This window comes from Lepisma saccharinum, chromosome 8 (assembly GCF_977018435.1).
Source record: "Lepisma saccharinum chromosome 8, izLepSacc3.1, whole genome shotgun sequence".
NCBI lineage: Eukaryota > Metazoa > Arthropoda > Insecta > Zygentoma > Lepismatidae > Lepisma > Lepisma saccharinum.
Window position 1 is genome coordinate 28085860 of NC_139236.1, and position 23144 is coordinate 28109003.

Genomic DNA, 23144 nt, shown 5'->3' on the forward strand with positions numbered 1-23144 from the left:
TGGGTCTGGTGCCTGGTCGAAGTTCAATGTCACGCGTATAGTTCCCCGTTTTCGTTCTTTACGTGACCTTGGGTGCAACATGCTGGGATCACGATTCTTGCCTGCTCACACGCCTTCTCTTACACACATGTGTCACTTCTGCGGGTCACCCATTCCACCACCTATGCCTCTGTGCATTTAATCACATATTCCTTTCTGGTCGAACTTCATTGTCACCAAGGTTGTAGTACACTTGCATCTTTCTAACAAGCTAAGAATAGAATTGCAATTGCAGCACAGCATTACAATTGCATTCTTAGCGCTTGAAAATGATGTAAGTACATGAAAATGTGCAAATTAAAGAATTTTAGCCACTAAAGTTCTTATTTGTATAACATTCTAAACAGGAATTTACTGCAATTGATTGATATGTTGTTTCAAGTCCACTTTATGCACAGTTAGGCTAATCGGGACTGGACCTACAGTTTAAAGTGGGATCCGAACCACTTGTGCCTCCACCGGGTATCGAACCCGGGACCCCTTGATTACAAGGCGACGACGCTACCACTGCGCCATCGGGGAGGCCTTTACTGCAATTGAAATGTTATAGAAAAAATTAGGAGCACGCAATATTTTGTCAATGTGCTCAAATGAAAAAAATTGTAACGACCCTGTGTGCTCGCCACTTACTTATTAATAGGTCCTGTGTGGTCAAAATATCCCTCTTAAATTAACATTTCAGTTCCAAGTATTTATCACAGTTGAAAGAGTTGAGTGGAATGTCCCTGCGAGGGATACACCTTGAGTTTTTAATTTAACTTGTTCTTTAAACGTTATTAATTATTGTCACTTACCTTGTTAAATCCATTGTTTGGTAATGTAGAGTCCTGCGCGACTCATTATTAATTGTATGGTCTTAAAGCACACAGTTTTTCATTTATTTTAACAAGTGCATTTGGTGATTTTTGCACTGTGATTTCTCAGTATAAAAACAATGATAATTCTCATCATGGAGGTTGCAACCCGTAAACGAAAAGTGAGTTGGCAATGCGTAGACTTAGTTAGGATTTTCGCTGACCATGCGCCACCGCGAGTATAAAGCCAGTGCAGTGAGGCCGAGAGCTCAGTTGGCTCCCTGATGTCAACTGGCAAACATCCAGGGAAAACTGGATTCCCAGCCATCCCAGAAGGAAGGAGGGAGAAGAACGAAGCAGAAGAGCCTACCAGAAAACCTACCTAACAGGTCCAATCCGTTCGGCTGATAGGTACTGAAGTTCTACTTGCCCAGCTTGACTGGGAGTACCAGGACCGTCCTTCCCAACCTGCCGTCCCTGCATAGGAGACACCGGTTGGCTTGCCAATTCCCAGCCAACGCTGGGGGTATTGTGGCATCCTTTGTTCCCTGACCCAGCGCCAGTGGTCGGAAGTAGTGAGCTACTTGTAGCATCACTACTGTAGGTAGCTACAAAATTTGTAGCTGTATAAATAAATAATAAATTGATAGATACCAGATTCTTATGTTATTCCCCTTTTGCACAAGACGTTACAGTTAATTTTGATACATATGATAAACTCCAATTAATTTTTAATAAGTAGCCAGTGACAGAAAAAGTTTTGATATTTCTTAATGAGAACATGTAAGACCTTATTTTATTAATTTTCCACGTGGGCAAAAGGAATATTTAATAAGAAAAATATTCATTACAAAGCATAGTTTAATCTCCAATTATTGCTCCCTCCCATTTAATTATCTAAATCTGCACAGATGGTAATACTGCTCCACTTGTCTCTCCATAGGCATAGTAAAATGACTCTCAAAGGGCAGACAACAAAACAGCCAGGGCCAGTGATGTATCAACATAGTGGATCGTGTTTTGAATGCCCACTGGCCTCGCAACTTTAGATGTCTCGTTTTTTACCTTAAATTGAACGGACAGAAACACTAGAATGCGCAGGTATCATGTTTCTATGGTGTAGTTTTTAAAATTGTTGTACATAAACTTTTAGTGAAATTGTCAGTTAGATAAGAATTATTTTATATTAACGATGGATATCACAAAAAAAAAAAAATTGTGTATAGTTGTAATCATTAATTTGGTTACATCCTGATTGCAATACTCATATATCAAATTTGAATTGATATGCCACTTACATAGGTATGTCATTCTCAAACACTATACTAAAAATAAGGGAGCGAATTTACAATACCGGACCCCTCCCTGATTTTTGTAGTATTTCGCATACTCACTAATTGAGGCCTCCTAATCACGAATTTGAAGTTAAAATTTGGGGGTCATGTGCAGACATTGCAAAATAAGTTAAATTGAGTGGTCCGCGATCGTAACAGAAATCCTGGATTTCTCCACAAAAACAATGGTTATTGCAATATTTTATGTTTTAGAATGAAATTTATATATTCCTAATATTACTACAAACCCAAATTTTAACTATGCTTCCCTAACCTAACCTAACCTTGAATGGTTTGGGGCTATCCGTGAATGGTTCTACGACCCCAAATTTTAACTATGTTTGCCTAACCTAACCTAACCTTACCAAGAATGGTTCGTGGGGCTATCCGTGAATAGTTTGTGGGCCAATTGCGATCACGGACCAATAAAAAATGTTAGTTTTGTAGCACTGTAACGGAAAAATTTCCTCACTCAATTTAGCTTATTTTGCAATTTCTACACGTGACCCCCAAATTTTAACTTCAAATTCATGATTAGGAGGCATCAATTAGTGAGTATGCAAAATGTTACAAAAATCGGGGAGGGGTCTGGTATTGTAAATTCTTACCGAAATAAGTAACTGAAGTAACACTGCTATCAAAATTATCGAATGATGGGAATCATGATAATAAATAACAATATATTTTCCAGTAAGTACAACTTTCATACTAGGGGCTTCTTCTGAATATACATATGGCTGTTTTAAGTTTTTTTATGCAGGAGTAGCGCAAAAGTAGCAAAGTAGCGAACAGGAGTAGCGTAGCGAGCTACCTTTTGGTAAATGTAGCTGTAGCTGAACCGAGGTTACATTTTGGAAGAGTAGCTGTAGTGAAGCTACTTTTAAAATGTAGTGTTCTGATCACTGCCTAGTGCCCACTTGTTGGAAGTATCAAACCGGTTACTGACCGTGTGGGTGCAGCTTCTACTATGTCCCGCTCGTCGGGGCTACTGATTGGCTACGGCCAGTTCCCAGCTTAGGTTGCGGGCACTGTGTGCTTCCTACACTTTCTTTTACAGGAGAGCCCGTGACGTCACCACCGACCAAACCCATAAATAAAATTAGGTCCCATACTTCCCCTGACACCTCACTGCGAGGAATAAATTGGATGCTCCCTGCCCCCTTATCTTTTCGAAACCAGAAGTGGTGCAGGTGAAAGCACGTGTGTGGTGCAGGTAAAAGCAAGTATATGGTACAGAAAAATGCACGTGAGAGTTACTGATAAAAGACACGTGTGTAAGTGTGCTAACGGACATTCTTATATTGTGTTTATAATAAATAAATAAAATATATATGGTGTAACCTTTCTTTACACCCAGCAAGCCCTGATATATTTTGGGAGCCTGTGTTCACCGACTGTTTAAAAAGTTAGCACAAATGGGTAAACTTTTGCCACTCTCCTAATTGAAGTGAATAGTGTGTTTAGCACAGCCTGCATTGTTGTGTTGTTGTTTGAGGGTGGACGTAGCAATATGCACAACAAACTTCTCATTGTGTGACATGTTTTGCGAAGTCTCAACTTGCGTAAAGTTGTGAAAATTCAAGGACCTGCCTAAAATACTGAACTCAATTAAATTTTTGCCTTGAAAAGGAACTGAAAAGAGAACCAGGAAATTCTTGTTGAAAATGAGTGTTTGAGCAATATGAGTGGGTTAAAGAGAGTTTTGGGTGTTAATTGTTAAGATTAGACTGATTAATGAACAATCATTTTCAAGTTACCTTATTGATATTTCATGCATATAAGCTCAACACTAACACCAGGGCTCTCAATAACATCTGGCTTCCCGCTATTAGGAATATACCAGAGGCGTGGCGTGCATGTAGCCGCTGTTACCGCAGGTAACACTAAAATATAAAGAATTGAAGAACCTGTCTTAAAATATTATTACGTACATAAACTGGTAATATTGTCGTAAAGTAAACATTGCAGACTGACATTTTTTCTGACACCGGCAAAAGCGAAGAGGAGGACTGATCCGGTACGCTCCACAGGCAACATGAGGGAAGGACCCTGAGCCCACCAAAGGAAGACTTGGCGTAGCGGTAAAGACTGCTATGGCGGGAGGAGGAGGCGGGCTGTTTAGCCGGCGCAGTTGCCGGTGATCCTTACAGGAAACATACCAGTGTTGCCATATTCAATTGACAGAAAAGAGCTAAGTCGCCTAATCGGGTCTATCTTACTCTGAAGGTGTCCAGTCACACTGGGGAACGATGGCGCAGTGTTAGTAGCGTCGCCGCCTTATAATCAAGGGATTCCGGGTTCGATACCCGGTGGAGATACAAGTGGTTCGGATCCAACTTTAAACTGTCCCGATTAGCATTACTGTTCATGAAATGGACTTAAATCGCCAAATCAAAATTTTAAAAAATCAAATCACACTGGGGCAAAAGCAAACTACCAAGTGATATTTTGTATTTACACTAAATATCAGTGATTATGAAAGTCCTCTTTGTCCTTCTTCGACATCATGGACGAGAAGGAGAGGAGAGGGATGGGTATGGTCAAGGGGTCCGCTGTCCTTCTAAAAATGTCAACCTAAAATTCTATATTTCACACATATAATATTATTTCGGTTACTGGAATTTGTGATAATTGTTGATAATACAGATTGACATTGACATACGTTGTCGCAGGAATGCAATAATTTTGAGGTGGTAGAACTGTTTTTGGGTGAAAACAATACTTACAAGCATATTTTTACGATTGTTATCTTAGCACGCTCTGAAGTGTCAGGTGTCGCAGGTTCGAATCCTCAGCAAGAAATTGTTATTTCAATGTTCGTTGTTATTATTTTACTTACATAGTTATAAAAATTAATAATTACATACACAAAGAAATAATAATTTTATTTCAATAATTCACCACGCATCGTCATCGTCACGATTATCCTATAAAGCGAAAGCCTTAAAGGTAGCAAAGGACGTAAAATATACGAAATGGTAGTGGTGTCAGAAATGAGATTTCAGTGGATTTAGCGAAACATGGGAGTGGGAGTAGTTAGGAAACAGATGAAGACTACATCTACTCTACATACGTCTTATTTGAAACGAAAATGTTTCGCGATTTGGGCAAATCTGGTTTCAAAAGAACTAAGATGGCAACATTAGTAGAACGGGACTTGTTGCAGGTTCCGAAGGAAATATTGGGGAAGGGCCGATGCTGAGAGGGGAGGGGGCAAGGAGGGTGCTTCACGTGTTACAAAAGTAAACAACGGTTTGTGGGAGGGACTGTGCAGTGGGAGTTTTGTGACTGGTGTCTTTCGTCTTTATGTTGTTTTCGGGCATTGTCAATTAATTTATGAAGCTTGTTCCGAGTTCCGAGGTGGCGGGTTCATCCTATCTGGACAGTGTGTGTAATCGTGCGATAGAAGATATTTTGAAGCAATCTTTCGGTTCGTTATTTTGCAGAAAAAATCGAAATTGTGGCGAAAGGGAGGCCAAAGCCTATTTTGAACGATTTAAAAACCAAGTCGTCTGCTGGATATGACCGACATTTCAATGTTTCGTGGTATAACGACTATCCGTGGTTATGTGGATGTGTGCAGTTTTCTAAACTCTTTTGTTGGCCATGTACTCTATTTTCGGGTGAAAAAAAAACGTGTCGAATTCAGATGTGGATAACATGGACCATGACCATGACGCACCCAAAAATTCAAATTCAAATGAAAAACTTCTCTTTATGACAGCATCATAGAAGTTTTTTGATTTGATTTGATTGATTTTGCTTCGCTTGTGCCACTTTTGGCTAATTTGCGAAGATGGGGATGAGTGATGATATGATTAAATTGATGAATAGACATCACAAACGCCCATGCCCAAGCTAGGTTTCGAACCCGGGATCCCAGCATCATATAACTATTTTCAAAGTCGGATTGATCTGCTCTATAAGTAGCCTTCGATGTTTCTGTAAGTATCAAATTACGTATTATTGTGTCAACAACCAATGTTTGCGATTTCACTTTAGTCCTTATGTCAACATTTTTTTTTTCTGATTAATAACTTTACCAAATTCTAGTATTGAATTGCATACGTACCAGATTAATATTATATGAACTACTTGGAAGACATTGGGGGGGGGGGGGGGGGGGGGCATGAGGTGGGTAGGCGCCGAAGTCTCCCTTAAATGTCCTACTGATAACCGGTAACACTTTTAAAAATCCACGCCACGCCACTGGAATATACCCATCCACCCAACCTGCTCCCCCCACCCTGCATGACAAGAAACCAAGCACGGGCCTTAAGCATTTGCAAAAAAGCCTGCCTGTGCATGCGAACAAATGCCACTCCATAGAAGCAGACAACCAGACCGAGAGCAGACACCTGCAGTGACAAAACCCCGATGCGCAGCAAAAGAAGGAAGCACTACACCCACACCAGAATGGCAGAAAGTGAAAGAACCGTGTCAACTAGCGCTGCCACAAGCACAAGCGGAAGAAGAAGGAACCACGTCACCCGCTGCAAGACAGTACACACCTGACGAAGCCACCAGAAGCCACGCGAAATCGTTCACGAAGAAAATTTGCATGGAAAAATTAACAGTAAGCTTATCCGAGTAAATCACCTATCTCCGGGTAACCGCCAAACAGATATATTTAGATACAATGTAAAAAACTAAAGTAGTTTGTTACATGCGAAGTGTCACATTTCAAAGAGATGAATCTGACAGTACCAGAGTACAATTCTTGTGTGGGGGAGGCAATTTTGGAGAGCTTGGGTAAATTGAAGGGTAACCCAATTATGATAGATTGTTAACATAAGTATCAAGTCTTTTCCAAAATTTCTGAACACCTCTCATGCTCGGTCAACCCAAAAATGACACTTTCTAGTATGTTTGTAGCTTCGCAACTAGTATCCTCTACAATTGCAATTTACCTAAATGCATCACATGGTTCCAACTAAAACCTACTGTTGCTCTCGCGACATATAATACCTTAAAATTCTTATATATTTCAGAGGAGTTTAAAAAATAAACCACACATACACATGCACATGAGACTGCTTCTGAACTACATAGCTATAGTATGAATTACATACCGGGTAATTATAAAGTTCATGAAAGATTTACAAAAATCGGTATAATTAAATAGTTCTTACATGTAATGAATCACTCCTCTTGTAGTTTATGGTTGTTACAAGCATTTAAACACTTTTTTATCTGACATTTTGGGAGAACACATGTTCCTTCATCAGACATTTATTTTTGGTTTGTTTGTGCTATGAATGTATACATTGCTAAAGCATTGTTGGATTTCTCGTTATGAGTGTCAGACTGTAAGTTATATATCATGTGTTTCAAGTTGAGTATAATATTAATGAAATAGATAAGCTAACATTAAAAAAAAAGATAAAGAGTGGACATATTGAACACTTGTGAGAACCATAAATAAATGTTCGTATTGATATTATTGGTAACAATCCACTTCAGCTTATATTTAAAGTTTGTATGTACTTATAAAGGCACATTTGAATTCAAGGTACATCAAGAAAGGTAACAATTCTAGTGAAGGTGCGAGAACATGAACACACACAAAATTCCTGAGATTGCGATGGTAGCATTTGTTGTTTCTGCACAGTCTTTCTTTTTCAGTTACTTTACGTCTTTCTATCTCTTAGGTTATCGATGACAATGAGAATTAGGGCTGAACCGATGCCGATGTATCAGTATCGACCAATACCAGTGGTATCGGTATCAGAAAGTATCGGTTGAAATTCATTTACTGATACCAGCCGATACTTTTCCTTCATTTTGGTCTTTCACGGAGTCCAGAAAAATGCAGCTCGTCACTTCCGCAGAGTCTAATTAGTGTGGAAATTATGCAAAATTCAAACGTTATTTTTTATATTGCAGCAATTTTGCATGAAAACTAGATTTTGTGATAAAATAACATCTATTTTCATATTCTGATGTAATTTTTGAATTTTCTAAAGCAAATTGATGAATATAATTGGAATTTATATGCTATTATCGATCAATATTTTGAACAACTTATATTTATTGCAATTTTCAAGTATCGGTAAGACTATCAGCATTGGTATCGGCTCAGCCCTAATGAGAATGAATGATGAACAGAGGAAATAGATGATGGGAGTAATACAATGCTTTGACCAGGACTTGAACCTGAGGGCTCTGGTTTCATAGCATGCTACACTGACCACTTCACCACAGAAGCTGCTTTGTTTTCTCCATTCCACGTAGCTTTCTATCCACTACAATATTTGCCAATACTTGTTATCAAGAATAGACCACAAGGAGTGCAATTAAAGTCTGTTTAATTCATCCTGTCGAAACAGAAACGTTTTGCTACGGAAATTAATGTGAATGCATTTAACATAGCTTCTTACTAACTGATGTCAAATTAATAAGAATTTACCTGTACAACTGGAAAGATGTGAATGAAATCAAGCCCTTGTATTTGATGAGGTTCTATTCTGTGTGGACACTTCATTCTTGGCAACACTGCTACAATTTTCTCAGTAAGTGCTCTGGAAAAAACAAAATATATTTAGCTGATATGTTTCATAATACGTATTAGAAGAAAAATATGTTGTTGGCTGTTAAAATTATGACTCACTATTCCTACACCTATGACAACAGGTACAAATTACAATTTTAAAAATAGTCTAAAATATATTTCCATGCAACATTTTAACAGGGAAATGCAGCTTAACATTACCCCAAACCTTTGGCCAGCTAAGCCACGTTTGAAATTTCTCTCCTTTCAAAAAACCTCTACGGCCAGATGCACACCGGATCCAACACGACGAGTTACTTTTGTTGCAAAGCAGCTCGGGGAAGATTTAACATGGGGCTCTTATGGGCAGCCACACACCAGACGAAACATTTGACTCGAGTCACCTTGAGTCACGTTGCAACAGTGTGTGAATGTCTGGGGAATTTGGTATGGCAAGGAGCAGCTTGTGACAAAACGATCTGCGCATGTGTGAATCCATTAAATTCAGCTATCATCTAGTTACAGACTGGAAACTTCAGGCCAAAATTTCCACACTGGGGGACAGTATCATGGCGGCGATATTTTTATATAATTGCAAATTAAACGTGATTATATTCCGACACAGGAGATCTCCAAAACAGAAAATCTGGATGACCAGATTAATGTTGCCCTTAGAAAATAAGCTAAATAGTTCATGGATTGTTATTTGACCTAAGAATTAAGGTTTAATTAAAGGCCAAAGCAAGATGCTACAACATTTTGTATCTTTATGCAGCTATTAAGTCATATTTTGAGATATTAAAAACTGGCCCTATACATTACACAACATATAAAATTATATATTAATTCTGCATGTACATGTACATTGATTCTGCTGTAAATTCTCAAATTATAAAAGACAGACCTAGACCTGTTGTGTACATGGACGAAATCTGCCATCAAATTTTAGCTAACAAAATGACTCGTCGGGTCGCTTTGTGGCTCGTCGTGTTGCGTCGCATCGGATCTGGCATGCGGCTGGTCTACTAGAGCATTCACATTAACCTCTGTGAGGCTTGCTTTCAATGTTGTCCAAATATTCACAATAGTGGCTACGTAAGCCTATTTTCCCATCACAGATATCTACACTCGGGTGCAACCTATCTTGACAGCAACGTCAGCTGGGACCGCACTACAACTTGATGCATCACTCCGTGCCAAGCATGAAAAATCCTCTCAGTCACATTTGCATCTCACAGTCTGCAGAGCGGAATGTTCTTGTGTGCAGCTGATCATCATGTGGAGAAATGTCAATGCTTGGTGCTAACGAAATAAGAACACGAAAAGGTAAACAAATTACAAAGTTAAGAATTATATTTGTACTGAGAAACTAACGGACTTTTAATGTTTTGAATATGTGTAATAAACAAAGTACTGATATAAAGTAAACTTTGTTTTTATCAGTCTTCCATGAAAGCCACTCTTGATGTAATTTTTTCTCGAAGCATTATTTCGTACATTCTCATACATCCCGTATTCATTCCATGAATCCAAATCAGTTTCGTACAGTTTATTGTTTATGTATCGTGCTCATTTTAATGGGTCATTATTATACGTTAATATATTCTACAAGAATCCTCGCATTGAGACATTTTGAAATTCCTTCCCTTGTATCAGTCTATTGAATTTCATTCCCTTTTTTTTTTTTCTTTCTTCCGATTGCAGACAGTGAAAGTATGAATGCTGTAAGTTTGCAATGCTGTTATGACGTTACTGTCAAGATATTTTTCCCCCAGTGTAAACAACAGTGCGAGCAGCCACACGAAGATTCACGTGGATTCTCAAGAAGGAATTCAACACAGATGTAATTTCAATATTTGAAATATCATAGAGATGCTTCGAGAGTAGAGAAGTTTTCGAGAATTACTTGGCAGCCAGCATCACATTAACTCTAGAAGAACCTAAATTTATATATGGGTTCAGTGTCTACACAGAAGCAGGGTGGTTTAGTCGGAAGGGCATGTGACTGCCATGCAGGAAACTTAGGTTCGATTCCCAGGGTGGTGATCTAAGATCGGAATTTTCCAAGCCTTGTCCCCGCATAAAGCAGCTCACATATATTAAAAAAGGAATAGTACATGAATGAAAGTTTTGTTCTGCACTTAACATACTGCACATAGTTGTTAATGTCAATGTTTTGTTGAGGTCATGGTAAAATGTCATATTTCAGAAAACGGAGTAGCTACCACATGGATAGAGTAGGGCCTGGCAACTGTGGATTACTTGAACCTTCTTGAACAGCTTACAAGAGAGATTTAAAGGTAACGTAAATAGGTATTTTAAGATGTTAGTCAAGTGTTTACTTTATAACTAGAAACACAGCCCTTTCTTGGACAATTAACAGATTCCTTATTAATCATTATTCTTAGAAAATAAATCTCTTTTGCATTATGTTTTAAATGTTTTATTTGTTTAAAACAAAAAAACCTGATTTATTTGTTTCTATTGAAAAAAACAAACACAAACTTCGCGAACCCTGCTTGTCTCCAGCAGGGTTTCTCTCTCTGTCCACGCAGCTATCAGCCACCGTATGTGATGAACTGTATAGTGAAGGATAAAAGTGACTGAAATTCAAATGAAATTATGAATTGCCCACTAATACGTAAATATAACATCAGGGTTCCCACTCATATTGCCAAATCAAACTACACGACTTCTCCTGGTTTTCTTAAGACAAGTATGTACATTTTCCAATGCTTAACACCAGAAGCGCCAAGCCGGTCATTTTGACCGTTTTTCAAATTTCAATTTCTGCTTTGTACAGAAAAAAATTTCTTCATGCGTTGAAATTTTGTGACTTTTCCTAAAATTTGCAGTACATTCTTACTGCTATGTGTTATTGACAAAAAAAATAATACTAATGGAAATATTTGTGTTTCTACCTAGAAGCGCCGTTGCCGGTCATTTTGACCGCTAATGTATTTCAATGGAAAACCACTTCTCGGTTGGAACGTTGCACTTACAGTTTCCACATCTATTCTTCCTTCCTCTTTTAGACTCGCCCATGTATGTTGGCGTATTGTCAAAGCTGATAAGAAGGAGAAAGTGAAGACTCAGTTTCGTTTGAACACTGCAGTTTGTAAGCATGTTTTCTAGACAATGTGTCCTCAGTCTAGAGGAATATTGGAAAGTATTACAGTAGATTAGTGAAAATGAATCCGATGTCGAGGACCCAGATCTTACTGTAGACGATTCCATGCTTTGACACATACAGAAGTGTACGGAAGAAGCAGCAGCTGGAAAGCAGCAACCCAACTGGTGTTTGTCATTACAAGAACTTGACGCTTTCCTGGCTATTTTATATGCTAGAGGAGTGTATGGGTGCAGTTCTATAGACTACGATATTTTATGGAAAACTACTTTGGGGGCCACCTTTCTTTCAACAAACAATGTCAAGAAACAGATTCAGGGAAATACTGAAATATCTTAGATACGATTCAAGATCATCCAAATCTGAACGATTACAAACTGATAAATTTGCACTGTGCTCTGAAATTTGGGACAAATTTATAGCTAATTGTAGGAGTAGCTACACCCCAGAGGAAAATCTGACATTTGACGAACAATTGTTTCCTTCGAAAGCGAGGTGTAGATTTACACAGTACATGCCAAACAAACCAGACAAATTTGGTATAAAATTTTGGATGCTAGTGGACGTACATTTCAAATACATGTGCAATGCCTTTCCAAACCTTGGGAAAGATGAATCAAGGAATGATAATGTTACTGTACCTGAAAATGTTGTATTGAGAATTACTTCACCTTATCTAAATGCGGGTAGAAATGTAACTACTGACAATTATTTCACATCGCTAAAACTTGCTGAGAAGCTAAAGGAGAAGAAGAAGAGCCTAATTACCACTATGAAGAAAAATAGAAAGGAGATTCGTAATGAAATTGTGAACATTAGAACACAAGTGTATGAAACATGTTTGCTAAAAAAGGGGGACATTACATTGTGTGCATACCAAGCTAAACCAAACAAAAATGTTCTACTCCTAAGCTCCGTGCATTCAGATGTAGAAGTAGATTTGCAAAGCCAGAAGAAACTACTAGAAACAATCAAGTATTACAACAAAACTAAATGCGGTGTTGATGTTGTTGATCAAATGGCACGCAAATATTCAGTCCGTGCTTCATCACGTAGATGGCTGGTACATGTGTTTTACAATATCTTAGATATGGCAGCAATAAATGCATGGGGAGATTACAAGGCAGTCACGGGGAGGAACGTTACGAGACATAACTTTTTGATAGAATTAGCTGAGGAACCAAGAGAAGGACATTTGAATGCAAAGCCCAATAAAATATTGCACGGAATGTAAGTGGCTCTGTTTCCAGAAAGAGGCGCCAATGCCAGGTGGCACTGTGCAATGAAAACAAAACAAGTGACATTTGTTCAATGTGCAACAAATATGTTAGTGGAAAATGTGTTTCTGGTGTAGAAAAGGTACTGAAATGCAAAAAATGTAACATGTGAAATTTCATGACGGAAACTTATTTCCTTGAAGAAAATGAATATTTATTATTCTAATTAGTGCATGGAAAATAAAAATCACTGGGTTTCATGATATTTTTGTATTTTTTACAAAATATTTTGTTTTATTAGTAATAAGATGATTATTGGCAATATCCATTTTGAGAAATGGTCAAATTTTAAATACCGGTCATTTTGACTGGAAGTGGCGCTTCTAGGTAGTAAAAAATCCTGGCGCTTCTAGTGTTAAACAAACAAACTAATATGTAAATGTTTCTTCAACTTTGTATGTGAAGGAAATGAATGAAGTTCATTCAACATTGTTGAAAGTAAGTGAAGAAACTTCTTGGAAACAAATAATGTGTGTGTTTTTGGTCTCTTCATTCTGGCAAGCACAAGAAATATTCAATTTCCCTGATTTTCCACAAACTATCCAATTTAAGCAAATTTCTCGGAGTTTATTAGGTTAACAGGAAAGTTGAAATAGTCCATGCAAATGCATTAAAAAGATTCAAGATAACATGCAAATTTTCCATCATATTTAAAAGAATTTCAATTGCTCAGTCACCAAAAAAATGGCAGACTCATATTTTCAGTTAAGTGCAAACTGGAAATTATAGTCACACTTTAACACTTAAGACCACTAATTTCCTACACTACTGTGCACCACATGGCTCAACTAGCATAAGAAAATATCAAGGATGAACTTTGAGAGGCAAACTCAAGTGGTCTTGCTCAAGTGATTCATCCTTGAAATTGTAGCTTTCCTCATGACGTGTTTCATACAAGTGTCCTCGGGTTATCAGGCAGGTTAATGCGAGGAGAAACAATTATGCACTAGTTGTGCATTTATTTCAATATTGTCAGATTGGGTACTGCTATTTAAAAAAGGGTTTAGTATGCAAGAGAGTATGAATTTCTCTCCATGTTGAAAATGGAAACTGTTTTGTAGTTGATTAGTACGCTAGAAACGATGATTGAAAAATATGATTAATAAGTATTTACAGAATCCCATGTATTCCTTATGGGAAATTAACTTCAACTTCAAATTAAGGCTAATCAAATGCGAGTTTAGACTTTTCCTTCTACTATGACATACATTCAACGTGTCCTTTTCCGTCCATGTACTTTTCTACGTCATTGGATGTTTGATATTGCCGAGAGAATGAATAAAAACATGGTCCCATAAACGTAATGCATTTCTCCTTGCCTCCTGCAGCCATCCTGGCAGTTGCCAAACCTGATGTACATAAAAGAGCTACATTTCACCATTAATAGAGCTAAAGATGACTTTCAAGGAGCTAGATTAACGAAGGCTGCATAAAGTGTATCCTAGGGTAATTTTAGGTGTCAGAGGGGTGGGGGCACTGCTATTACCGTTAGCTTTAAAGTGATGGCAATTTATTCTTGGTTTTCACAGTCTAGATTTTGCAGCATCACCCATCTCAATAATCCAATGATGTTCATATGAAATCGAAAATAAAGGATTCCCAGATAATAATATTGTCATCTTCACCTTAGTCACAGTGCTATATATAAAAATACCTGGGGAGGAAAGAGGGGGTGGGTGACGCAGCCTATATATGAATATCACATCACGTGCAAAATGTACACTTATGGCAAAGGTTGATCTTTATGGGCCGGAGCCAGTGGTGGCATCATGATGGGGCAGAGGGCAGGTGCCACAGTTCACAGTCAAACAAGTGCACAAAGAGCCAGATCTGGCTCCAAAAGAGTGAAGTTGGCAACAGTGATTGGCAGCTGCCCAGCTGGAGAGAAAAAAAATTAATGCACTAACGCCAAACTTGTTTTCAGCGGGAAATTTGAAATTCTGCATGCTGCTAAATGAAATTTTATATTTCCGGAACTAAGAACGTTTTAGTATGTAACAATAGTAAGAATGAAATTAAACTTTACTAATTGTTAATTACATACCTCTAGACTCACGTAGAACTCAAAACATGTATCTCTGATTATTATCTACAGGGTGGCGTACAAATGATACCCCATTTACTTTTTGAATGAAATTAATATTTATGTATTAATTTTAAAATATTTTTTCCTAGGAAACCTTAATCCATGGAGATTTACTGCCAGAGGCTGTAGTTCACTGAATCTTCACCGTGGCGCTAGCAGTCCAGTGTAGCGGCATGGCTGACAAAGGAAGGCTCAAGCCAGAACATCGTGAAGCAATAGTGTTGTTGTTCGTGGAAACCAAAAGCATTGTTGGTGCACAGAGACGTTTCCGCGCCCAATTCAACACACGTTGGGCTCCAAGCAAGAGAACAATTCACAAACTCCATGAACAATTGCAGGTTCAAGGGACATTACTGGAACCGAAACGGCCGCGAGTGAATAGTGTCCGTACGCCGGAAAACATCGAAAGTGTACGGGTTGCTATGCAAAGAAGCCCCAGTAAGTCCTGTAGAAAAGCAGCTACCCAACTGGGTATATCGAGACACTCTCTGCAAAGAATTCTCAAAAGTGATCCTCACCTGTACCCCTATAAAATAACAGTTGTGCAGAAACTGACACCAGAAAAGATTCAGCGGAGACTGGGATTCACTGAATGGGCTGAGGGACATATGGATGTTATCAACAATACATGGTTTTCGGATGAGGCTCACTTTCACTTGGACGGAGTGGTGAATAGACAAAATATGCGATTTTGGGCTACCGACAATCCACAAGTGTTCCATCAAAAGGAAAGCCATTCACCCAGGATACAGTGTGGGCCGCTATTTCAATGCATGGACTCTTTGGACCATTCTTTTTTGATGAAAATGTTAACAGAGAGCGTTACCTAGACATGCTTCGTAATCAATTTATTCCTCAGCTTCTTGTGAAGGATTTGCCATTTAACACACAATGGTTTATGCAGGATGGTGCAAGTCCGCATACTGCCAATGTGGTCTTGGATTTCTTGCACGAGATCTTCAACTTCCGCGACATTTCAAACAGGTTTCCAGAACGTTTTAATGGTGGTCAGTATTGGCCTCCCAATACTCCAGACCTTAATCCCTGTGACTATTTCCTGTGGGGATTCCTGAAGGAAAGGATTTTTTCAAAACATCCAGAAAATCTCATGGATTTGAGAACATTAGTTACGCAAGCTTTCACTGAAATTACAGAAGACATGTGTCGGAGGGTGATCAATAACCTAACTGTTCGTTTGACTACAGTTGTGCAGTGCAATGGTGGTCATATTGAGCATGTTTTGCATTGAAACATTTTTCCACATTGCTATGTTCACTGCAATGTATGTTTTTTTGAAAAATGTTGCTTACTAAAGTTTTTACACTAAAAACAAATGGGGTATCATTTTGTGCACCACCCTGTATGTTGCAATACATTAAAAAAGTAACATACTACGAGAAAAAGCTGCCTGGGAAATACCTGTCTGCCGTGACACCCATGTCACGGTCCGTCCTTTAAGGGTTAACTCGGTGTCAGCATCCAATGTTTTGAGGGCATACACTTTTATGGTGAGAGCAATGCATCAGCTCAACCTGGCTGACAACCAGAGAAAACTTGTTTGAATCATTCTTATTACATGAACATCTCCCACACTGTAAGCCAAACTAGTTTTCCTGCATTGTATGCATGTAATACAGGCTTAATACATAATTCTCTAAATGCAGCCCAGCTTAACGACACATTAGAATGTATAAAAATTATACAACACAAAACACCCATCATTTCATGGTAGTGTATCCCTGCAAATGGAAATTAGGCACTCAGGATCACAACCACAGAAATATTAAAACACTATGCACATAACACACATGGAACATCCCCATTATAAAGCTACAATATGTACTCACATTTTCTGGCCAATAGTAAGATTCTCTTGAAACAAGAGGTCAATGTCAACATCAAAATTACATGTTTCTATACACCATGTCATACCTCCAACAACCTAAAAAAAAGAAGTAAATTATGTAGTTTCTTATGGTACTACCTTAAAAAAATGTTACATGGCTCTAAACTATATTTACAATTTTAGGTACACTTCTGTTCACAAAAAGTTGCACACTCGTCCAGCTTCGTGGCCAAAAGTACAGCCGAAGTAAGTTTTCGGAAAGCAGCAGTGTTGCTTACTATCAATCAATTTAACCATATGCAGAGAATTTTGTTTCTCTCAGACTCAAAGAAAAGGCCTAACGAAAATATTAATTAACTGGAATTTCCACGTCCACAATCAAACTAATGTAAATGTGTAATATACCTGAAATTTATTTTAAAAACAAACGCACTTTTGACATTCGTGACAAAGTAGTTATCACAATTTGTTAAATGCGGGGCCACGGGTTTGAATTTGGCCTGAGCATGGGTGTTCTTTTTGAGTCTCTCTTCATCGTCGCAAGTAGCCGAAAGTTGAAGAAAAGCAACACTAAATAACGAAAAGGAAAAATGCAATAAGAACAATCGAGACAGAAATAGTGCTGTTGCAATTCCTGAAAATGATGCAAGAAAAAATATTTCGGAAATAGTGTTATCCTAGCCCAGGAGAAGGCTTGAAGAATAAATAAACTCCTTCCCCATACACTTTGGCAAACAGAATCACAAAGTTGGCATTGAATATGCGATGAGAAAAATAATAGAAATCCTAAAGGAAGAAGAGTTTTATGCCACAGACAGGGAGGCACATGAGAGGAGGTACCCCCCCCCCCCCCTTACACATCAGACATCCACGCTATTAAAAATAAGTCAATGGTTGTCCTCTGATTTAACTTTAACAGTAAATTAAATTTTTGTAAAATAAAAATTGTTGGGCTTTACCTGTTTTACATGTGCACGTTGGTTTCGTAATGGAGCACAAGAATAGAATTGTTACTCTCATAAAATTCTTATTGAATGAATGAATGTCTCCGTAGATTCCAGAATAATAACTCTTCATTTTGAAATAAATAGTTTAAAATAAAAATATGTGCCGTTGGTTAATGAGATTCGTTGTCACATAGCAGAATCCACTATATTGACAGAAACTAGAGAACGGTTATCATTTAGGGTTGCAAACACTAACCTTCCACAAAAGCAAGATTTCCCAAACTCTTCATTAATTTCCATGCACAAGCTTCACTTGTATTTTGTCAGCAATGCGTACAGCATATGAACCCTATCTGATGAATCATACTGCTTTCAAATTAATGTAATTAGCGAGAAGCGACATCAAAATTGCGAACTGGACAGGAAAAGATGCAATCTTATAGATAAATTACTCGAATAGGTTGATTTCTTCACCGTAGCTTGTGGCCATGTCGGTTAAAGGCCAGCTTTGTAAGCTGAAATCCTAGGTTCGAGTCTCCGTGTCTCCAAAATATTTTTTCTTACAAAATGGGTGCTACATAATGTATTTTATTCTCGTCGCACCAATTGCAGCCTGAAACTTTGTTATTTTTTGCGTGCCAATAAGAAAATATGTATTGAAACTACTACTCGTTCAGAGAACGTTACTGTTACTCGAGACTACTTGAAATTGAGATTTTTTTAGTTGCTGCTAAGCCTCGATATTTAAAACAAAACACACCGTTAATATTCTGAAAAAGAAAACCACTGAAATTAAGTGAGTAAGTTGTGAGGAATATCATCAGATGTATTTTAAGATGTTCTGTCATTCACGCGTCACTCTCCTCATTTTATACATAGATAAATATTTACAAGTGACCCACTCGATGAATGCTCGCACCTGTTGGTTTTACTTGCATGCATGCATTGGCATTTTATTTCTACTACATTAATATATAATAAATAATAAAAAAGAAATGTTGTGGTTAACTAGGTAAAATTTTCAGAATACACAAGTGAGAAAATATTCATACTAACCACAATTCTTCATAAATAATACATAATTTTTCACTCTCTCACAGGTGTATAGAGGTTCACCAGCATTGTGAAACTATGTTATCTTAAACATTACAAAACTTAAGACATCCAAGAAATAAGCCAGTAATAGAATGCACAAATGCACAGAAACATTTGAGTATTATACTTCAAAGTATGATTCATGCAATCTTAGCACATGTTTGTTAATGTAATTTAAGCATCTGTGCACAATTAGCACATGTTTACTTCCTTGGAAATATCTTAACTTTAGCAACCGCATAACATAGTGTCAATCCTTTGTTCAATCTCAGTATGCATGTGCATTGAGTGTTAAAGAATACTGTGCACATGCACAGGAATGAAATATCAAGGTAACTGTACATAACTGCAGATCATCGTATAAGATACTGTAGTTGAGCCTTTGGTGGCGACAGTTCCACTGGTGTGGACAGTCACCATAATTTCACAGTTTTGTAAATGTAAATATGGAACATAATATGTAGTATCGCCCGAACAGATTTCTTCATATTTACTGAAGGAACCACTTACTTACTTTAATCAATTTCTCTGACATTGTGGAAGTTCGTGAAGGCGTTTTGTTTTTGATTGTTTAAGCTTTCTGACCCGAAATTCCTTTTTTTTCCTGAGAAATATTTCCAACACGCAGAGGCGATTGCTGCCATTTCCTTGCTATTTGCCTGCGTTCGATGAAGTAACCCCGTGTAAGTGTTTCCAAACACGCTTTTTGTTTCCTGAAATTGAAAACCATCTGTTCGACACGTAGTGGCTGTTTATGTCGTAAACCCTTGTCACTGTTTCCAAACACGTCCTTGTGTTCCAATAAGATGACATGTCAAGGATGCGTCGTGAAGTTGTTGTCGGATGTGGAAGATGTAGTGGAATTTGTAGTTCAACATGAAATCGTGAAGAAAGAATGGGCAAGCTGCACATTCGACCAAATGGGAAGTGGATATATGCCTGTACGAAGCGAGTCCTAGTCATGATTTATTTTTAACTATCTTAACGTAACCTAAAGTGTTTAAATGTTCATGATTTGTGATGCTAATACCCTTTTGTGAATGGTAACGACCCCAAATTTTAACTGTGTTTGCCTAACCTAACCTAAACCTTATCGTGCATGGTTCGTGGAGCTAATCTTGCAAGAATCATGGAAACATGTAAAAAAAATCATGTACACAAGCAAAACAAGGAAGTCAAATAATGACTCGTAATATGAAAAGTTGACACTATTTTATGGAAAAAGGCATGGTACCAGTTGGATAAGTCGGAGACACATTCAACTCGTTTTTTTTTCAAACAAAAATCATTTCTACTTACCTCATATGCACAGCAGAACATTTTTCAACCTGGGGATCACTTTTTTTCCCATGAAAAACACGTTATTTTTAACATTATAATTCTTTATTTGTCGTTGCTAATTCGGCGGCCAAATCTTGACTCACATTGTCTGTCGTCAGCTGATATGCAGTATTGTCAGCTATAAATGCCGCACAAGCTATTCACAAAACGTTTTGAATTGAAAATTATTCCACAAACCATTCACGGAAGGTTAGGTGAGGTTCACTTAGGTTAGGGAAAAAAAAAACATCTTGTAAAACTAGCCCGTGGTTGCTACACTGACAGGGGGTTACATAACCGATCGCACGGAACATTTGATTCACGTAGTCGACGGCAATGGTGGCACGAGCTATCGTGCAACGGAGATGCATGAATGACAAAAAATACCTTACTTATAGGCCAAATAAGTTGCACGATTCGAAAAACTATTTCCCCGGCTTCAGAAAGTCCACAAGAACGCAATTCCGTAAGTACTTTCTCGTCTTTTCTCCTGTAAATTTGAAGAAATCCGTCTCCGGCTTATCTAATTGTTACCAAAGGCATAACTTCACCTTAAAGAATCTTCCGCAATGCAGAATAGGTAAGTATCAATGCTAAAATTAACTAAATAAACAAGTGAGAGGTGTTTGGGCAAAACTACATAATTACCCATATTTGTACAAAAATATTCTCGATTCTCATTCTCAATACCATGATTAGATGGACACGACTGACTTGACTTCATAGCAAAACAAGGGACAAAAATTTTTAAAAATGTATAATTGACACATGAATGTACAAGTGCTTCTAAATATGAATATTCACCTTATTGAAATCATAGAATACATATGTGCAAAAGCGTAATTTGTCCTTTGCATAAAGGAAGATGTGTAATTCTTAGACTGTCGACCCTCTGCACCTGTAGATTTCTTCCAAGAAAACAGACACCAACAGTTTTTGACTACTACAAAAATAAAACCTGCAAAATGCAATACAAATGCATCTTTATGTTATGGGCACGACAATCATACCATGCTTTCATATTTTCACAGCACTTAGAATTATTCATACCTTATCAAATGGAGATAATCCTTTAATGCGAGCTCTGAAGTAACCAGCTGCTAACAACAAATCAATAATTTCTTGCAATTTAATTTCTTGTTCTTCATCTTCACGTACTTCAACCTTTAAAAAAATGTATAGAATAAAAATATAATAAGTACAGCCTACTTAGCTAAATAAGAAACATGACAACTGGATAGTATGAAGCCTGAATGTGGATAAAAATCCTAGTAAATTTAAAACATACTATACAGAAATACTGTACGTTACTACTAGTATGGTATTTCACTGCATAATTGTCGCAGATTTTATGACAATTAGTCTTGTAAAAAGTTGGGTGTGACCATCATGGGAAGATCTTTTTTTTTTTTAATTGTGCCAGTATAACAGTACTTATTACTAAACTGTCTTTGGTGTAACATTAGGATTCACAGAATACTGGTGAATATGTTAAAATTGAATATAGTCCAAATCGACACATAATTCCTTCATTACAGCTAAGAAAATGATTTCCGGTCTGGAAAAAATTACACATTTGTTGTTACAGATTTGTGCACTATAGTTGAAGTATTACACTTGAGAAAAATTTAGTACAAATTGCAAAGTACAGACTTACAAAATTGAATGTTCCGTGTCCGAACATTCTGCACCGCTATCATTGGTTTCGTTATCTGACGTGCCAATGTCAAGATTATGCGGTGAAATACAGTATGTCACTCTGATGAATAATAGGTAACATTATAGTATAGGGGAGACGGATTTCTTCAAATTTACAGGAGAAAGTACTTAGGGAACTCCCTCATACTATAATAGTACCCATGATACTTCAAAATGAAGGAGTGTTTTTTGAGGAGGCAACATTATTAGGGAGGAGGAGGAAATGTGTCATGTTGCCCCTACTGGGGAAAAAATACTTTGTACTTTGGTTGTCCCTTCCTGGGATAAAAAATCCTACTGACGTCCATGCACTGCAGGAACAAACAAATAGTAATAGTGCAAGGATAGGAAAGCAATTATTGAAAAACTCTATGTAACTTTATTAAATGATAATTCTTTGAACTCCTACAAGGAACAACAACAATTACAACTTATACATCCAAATTTTAACAATCGAAACTGTGTTCTGGAGTCAAAATAAATTGTAAAAAACACATGCATTTAGCGTGAACGTTTTCAATACATACATTTTTCGCTTACGTATTCTAAAAAAATAACGCTGTGTCAGAAACTGACAACAATACCAAACATAAATTATAACAAACCTCCACTTCTCTGCCATCAGCATCAATTCTAGTTGATAATTTTGAGCCAGGTTTGGGTCGCGCAAATCCGAATCCACCTGCCATCTTTAACTTTAGCAGACGACAGACAGAGTGGCCAAGTCTAGAGGAAGAAAAATGCAACAATTAACCTGAAAATCGGTTCTTCTCAGTAGGGGCAGAGCGGTATGCTCTGGTAGTGGTATGCGAGACAGATTTTAGGTAGTTGGTAGTGTCTGCTGCCACGTTCTTTTTCTGCTGAAACCTCAAAAGAGATGCGCGTGGCAGCAAACTTGTTCTTTGTTTTATCGTGATTTCATCATGCTATCATTGATGCCATGTATGCAATTATGTATGTAACTCATACTGTGAAGTTGTAGCGATTACTTTCACATAAATGTTTTAAGATTAGGTCCCTTAGCATTCTTCTAATAATAAACCTAAACCGTTAGCATTAAAATAATACAGCTAAATGCTTTCTTACCT

The 23144-nt window shown here is 37.6% G+C and overlaps 1 protein-coding gene across 2 annotated transcripts in view; it reads right to left on the minus strand.

The window, feature by feature from the left end:
• fidipidine (coiled-coil domain-containing protein 93) overlaps positions 1-22759 on the minus strand; it is an 85394-nt gene extending 62635 nt beyond the window's left edge. For both annotated transcript variants that reach the window (XM_083126368.1, XM_083126367.1), the window contains exons 1-4: positions 22662-22759; positions 21409-21522; positions 16998-17092; positions 8577-8688 (exon numbers count right to left, since the gene is read on the minus strand). In XM_083126368.1, coding sequence (XP_082982494.1) covers positions 8577-8688; positions 16998-17092; positions 21409-21522; positions 22662-22745 — 405 coding nt within the window. In that variant the 5' untranslated portion in view covers positions 22746-22759. The remainder of the gene's footprint in view (positions 1-8576; positions 8689-16997; positions 17093-21408; positions 21523-22661) is intronic.
• Between the last annotated feature and the right edge of the window lie 385 nt (positions 22760-23144).